This window comes from Thunnus albacares, chromosome 12, assembly GCF_914725855.1.
Source record: "Thunnus albacares chromosome 12, fThuAlb1.1, whole genome shotgun sequence".
Lineage (NCBI taxonomy): Eukaryota > Metazoa > Chordata > Actinopteri > Scombriformes > Scombridae > Thunnus > Thunnus albacares.
In genome coordinates this window covers 28,927,784-28,933,308 of record NC_058117.1, presented here as the reverse complement: position 1 = coordinate 28,933,308, position 5,525 = coordinate 28,927,784, and the positions used below count along the sequence as shown (strand labels likewise).

General features: G+C 40.3%; 1 protein-coding gene across 1 annotated transcript in view; it reads right to left on the bottom strand.

The window, feature by feature from the left end:
* Positions 1 to 309: 309 nt before the first annotated feature.
* Positions 310 to 5,525, bottom strand: part of march11 (membrane-associated ring finger (C3HC4) 11) — a 20,087-nt gene continuing 14,871 nt past the window's right edge. The window contains exons 3-4 of the mRNA XM_044369287.1: positions 4,969 to 5,161; positions 310 to 2,988 (exon numbers count right to left, since the gene is read on the bottom strand). Coding sequence (XP_044225222.1) covers positions 2,666 to 2,988; positions 4,969 to 5,161 — 516 coding nt within the window. The 3' untranslated portion in view covers positions 310 to 2,665. The remainder of the gene's footprint in view (positions 2,989 to 4,968; positions 5,162 to 5,525) is intronic.

Here is a 5,525-nt window from a genome sequence, read left to right as displayed (position 1 = left end):
CCTGGCAAAGCCTTAAAGCAAAATGCAGCCAAATTCAATTTGAAATCAGGCAAATAATCCACACTGCTCTCTGTGTATATAAATATTCTTTATACATTACATCCATGTTACATCCAAAAGAAATAGAAATACAGCCAACAGGAAAAGTCACATTCAAGTCATTTCTGTGCTGCACATTGCAATGTCGTCACCCAGCCTCCTAAGGCACCAAAAAAATCTAACGACCCAAATGACCGAGGTCGAGAACAGAGCCCCAAACCCACCCACCACCCCAAAACCCCACAACCCCACAACCCCAAACACCACAGGGCTCCTGGAAGCTCAACAGAATGGCATACAGACAGATCAAAACCACAATTTTCAACAGCTGTATTTATACCGGCACAAATCATCTGAGGATCAATTCTTTGTGGCAGCCCAGCAAACATTCTGGTACTGAACAGATGTTGATATGCCAGCATTTGCCAATGCTGAAAACTAGAAGACATAAAGTTAAAATGACATTAAGATATGTGCATATTTGCTGCCTGCTTGTGTTAAACTGAAACCTCAATATCTTTCTGACATCAGTTTTTGTTTTGTGCTCATTTGCTATCTTGCTGAATCACTGAATTCTACATCCTTGTCCATCAAATGCTTGCTGGGATCTGGTCCTCCATTAGTGCATATTTTTTGTACAAAATATGAAGCAGATTTATCCTAAGAAACAGTGATAAAGATACAAAGCTCTCAGTTTTTGAAAGATTTACTAGTAAATTCAAAGCTGTACACCCTTTCAGTACAATTCTAAGCCCAGAATTACCCCGTGTTAGCATGTTTAATATGCTAAACATTATGCTATTATCATGTCAACATGCTAGGTATAATAATGTGCTAGTAGTAGCATGTTAACATGCTAATATTAAAATGTTGCATGATGTTTTTATGTAAGCATGTTAATGTGTGCATTATAATATTCAATGCTGAACAAAATAAAGCTAAAAGTAACAAGTACAGCTGAGCCTGATGAGATGCAGCTGATAGATGCTGAGCTGAGCCTGAAGTTGCGTTAAGATTGGATGCAAAGAAGTTTTTGTTTTGCTTTAGTCTGTGTTTTTTTTATCCACCAACAGCCAATGGACGCAATATTTAAAAAAATAGCTACATCTAGCCAACAACATAGCCTGGTTCAGTGGAGGTGGTGACATGAACATGGGAAGTTCTAGAGGAACATGACAGGCTCAACATACATGCATGTGATTTCGGAGAGGTCTCTGTCTTACCAAGATATGAAGTATGTGCCTTTGTACAAATCTGCACAAATGTTGCATTCATGACGTGGGATTCATCCTAATAAGCATTTTCTAACTTTTATTCACATCATCATCCAAGTTGTAAAACTTTTTGAAAGCTTGGTGCTAAATTATGCAGAAGTGCCTGATAAAGGCAAACAAGCATGAATGCCTTAAATCAGCCTAAGTCCACATTTAATGTAATTAAAGCCAAACTAATTGGATTTAGTGCTATATTGTCAATGCACAGTATTTTTAACTCCTGCACCTATCTTCTTTTCCATATGCCACGAGGGTTCTGGAAAAACAAAAGTGTGGAGATGGGTGTGGTTTATGTCTGTCTATACATACAGTCCAGACCTGAAGTATTTCACAGTAACACTTTTTTTATTCTTCAGGCTCTGTGCTTCAGCACATTAAATTTAAAATCAAATAATGGATACTACATTAAAGTGCCAAATCTCCACTTCATTTTGTGTAGGTTTACATCAACATAAGGGTTGATGATCAGATTTCTGTTTTTGAGGCTTACCAAGGATTTGCATCTTATGATAAATCCTCTGAGGTTCTGGTCATGAAGTTTCTTGACTTGCTGTGCAGTCATAAAGGGCTTTTTCTTCACCATGCAAATGAATTTCTGCTCATCCACCAGACTTGTGCTCCTCAGTCTACCAGACTTGTGCTCCTTGGTCTACCACCTCGTTTGCCATTCTCTAGTTTTCCTGGGCACACCTGCTTTTTGGAAATGTACCCAACTGTTGATTTTGGTAAACTGATATCTCTGCTTTTTGCTTTTTCTAGCCTCATTATTATCTACTTCACTTGCATTGTCACGTTTTTACACCTCATATTGACAGACAACTCCACTTCAATCTAAATGGCATCTCTCAGTCAACTCTGAGCCACATGTAAGCTCTTTTGTGCTGAACTAATGTTGAAATGACACACAGCTGCCCAACAAACATTTAGTAACCAAATATCCAATTACGTTTGAACCCCTAAACTTTTGACACTGTGTTAAGAGTTTTATCTCCAAAGCAGTTCTTTCTATATTGGTGTAAACCTATTAAAATTAAAGCTGAGACGTGGCACTTTAATGTAGTATGCATTACTTTATTTCAAACCAAATGTGTAACTGTCCAAATACTTACGATCTGGACTGTATAAAAGGCAACGCCAACACATCAGAGTTATTTTAACTGTTAATATTGTTTTGAGGACCGGCCCCAGAGCGAACAAACAACTCTGACTCACTAGGAAATTATTTGGCAACAAGAAAATCTGCAAAAAAAACTCAGACTGTGTAATTCTATAAACTGCCCAGAGAAGCTCAGATTTTTACCACCAAATGTAAACCATCAGATGTTTTGTTCCTGCATAAATACTGCCTATTGTTACACCGATGTTACACGAATAACGACCTCTCCTGAGTCGCTGTCCTGGCTGAGGTTGTTTCGGGGCACCAGGCTGGGGCAGAAGGGGGCCAAGCAGAGGCAAGTCCATGGCTGTGGCCCCAGCTGGGTGGAGTTTAAGGGGCCGTTGGGTCCAAAGGTGGCCAGAGGCAACCAAAGTGTCCTGGGGCCCAACGAGGAATGGCCAGTGCTCGTCTCCTCCATGTCTTTCGCTTTGTTGTAGCTCTGCACATCCCAGTGGAGGTTGACGGCCCGCCAGCGCATGAAGACGTTGTATACTGCTGCCCCCTCATGGACAATCAAGCCTGTAACAAGGACAAAAGTGGGCACATTAAAGGAAATGTTGATCCTCTGATACATTACTGTTACATTTTAGATCTCATCAAACTGACATCATCAAAGAGCAGATACTCAGTGGCTTAACCCGGCCTTATATCTACAATGTATCTGCTCAGTGTAAACTACTGTAACTGGACCCACTGGTTTGATAGGCAGTATCATCTTAATGCTGCCATCATCCCAACCTATCTAGCATCACTAGTCTTACAAAGAGTTATATCAGAAAACTTTATCTAACCTTTAAAGCATCCTTGAATCCTAGCAAAGAGCAGATAATCATCAGCATAACGCAGCCTTATATCTATGTTGTATCTGCTCAGGCTAACCTACAGTGGCTGACCCAACTGGCTGGATAAGCAATGCTATGGTCTGCTCAGTTGCCCAACCACCATTACTGGTTCCACTAGTCTTATCAATAGCCACTAATTAGCAACCCCTCTCGCATGAGAAACGTTTCTTTAATATGTCACTAGACCTGTCTAACAAATAAAGGAACATCGTTTCAATGTGAACTTATGTGTATGAGTATAAGAATGCGGGCAAGTCTACTCGATCATCAGGTGGGCAACCCTTTCAATAACTGGTGTTCCGTTGAGTTGGGCAAACGACACCGAGAAGGCTCAACAGTGTGTTCCAGCATCCTAGAACCACCCCCCCTCTTTACCTGCACCCACACAACACAACCCTCTATAGCAAGTCATATCCATGCTGTCTACAATATCACCAGCTAACACCATGTAAAGCTAGCCAGCATATTGCTATTACCAGCATTCTGCTCAACCCACCAGGAGACAGCCATTTAATCACTCTCAGCTACCTCATCATAGCAAGCAACAAAGCATACACTTCTCTCTAGACTAACACCAGTTAACAGTAAGTTCTGCACTTACTCTTAATTCCTGTTCTAGATATGTAACACTTTGGCTTTCATTTCAGGTTTTTCTAAGTCTATACATTTAAAAAAATGGGTAATGAACTTTTTTTTTGTGAACAAATACAATATAAAGTCCCCATATCTGAGACAAGTAAAATAGTCTGTGGGATCTTAATATCAATATGATTAGTCTAACCAATGAGATTTCAGCCAGGAGAAACTGGTGAAAAGGAACTGACAATTTATAGGAAATGGTTGTACAGTTAAGATCTGGTGGGGAAGGTTATAAGGATAACAATGGGTATTGTGCACACTTGTATTAAGATGAGTGAACATTGTTAGTCAGCAGGCAGCTAAGCAGCCTGTAAATGAGCCGCTGATATGAGGCATGAATAAAGCAAGAAAAACCAATTAGCTAATGAAAGCTTCTACTTCAATGACTGAGCTAACGCTATGATCCATCTGTGCTTTAGATTTTGTGTCATGAAGCCTAGAGAAAGAGAGAAAAAAGTGTAATCGCCTTTTTCCATTACACAGATAGGAAACAAATGAAAACATGGACTAGATTATAGTTTCCTAGTTCTTTGTGATGTTTGGTCTTTGTGCCTGTTGTCAGTTTCCGACTGTTTTATGTGCATGTATGTGTCCGTTCTGTAATGGTTGTAATGAGGTTTCTATTCATTTATCCTTTATCCTCTTAAGCTTTGATGCTTTTTAGTTTTTTGGTGTGTTTTTTCATTGGTCTGACAAAGGACTGCAACTGGAAATTTGCCTTTTGGCTAAATCTAACACATTTACCTCATACTTACCTCGAGCTGCATACAATTAAGTGTGAGAGTGAATGTCAGCCCTCACCATTTCATTCTGAGGGACTGACAGAGGCCTGACATTACCATCACTGAAACATTTTCTGGTATCACACATCTCCGTAACATCTGGAAATATGTCACTTCAATGTCAAGTTGTGTGTTTGGCCTGTAGGCCACAACAGCAGATAAATACTTCATGTATGATTGACCCCAGAGGATAGTTGTTTGTTTTTACATTCTACATGAATCATTCCCAGGCTCACCTACGCAGACCAGGTCCATGAAGCCGTACATGCCATAGCAGATCTGAAACAGGACGTCACGGCGCTGCCAGACTGCCTGCGGGCTGAGGGCTGACCACAGCAGCCAGGAGATACTGGCAACCAGGAAGAGAGAGCCCAGAAACACCGCGATAATCTGCACCTTCTCCACCAGGGTGATGGTGATGGACTGCCACTGCAGACAGAGACAAGAAACAATACATGAAAAAGATTAAAGACTTTGTATGCAAAAGCAACAAGTGCACTGACACACTTCACTGTGGTCAGGACACACCACTGTCCTATTTCCCAGCATTGATGCACATCAACACTCAAGAAAAAAAAGCTGTTTTATCACATTCGGTTTCCAAATTGGCACATCCCAGCACTGTGCTGGTCCCTGTGGTGGCTCTGCAACTCACTTTGTACAAGAAAACAAGCTTTTTAAAACTAATCCAACTTTATCTTTTTTTTTTATATCCATCTTATCTAAATTATTGTTGAGAATCCAAAGTTTCCTGTCACCTGTATGAATTTTGGAGGAAATATGTATAAAATGA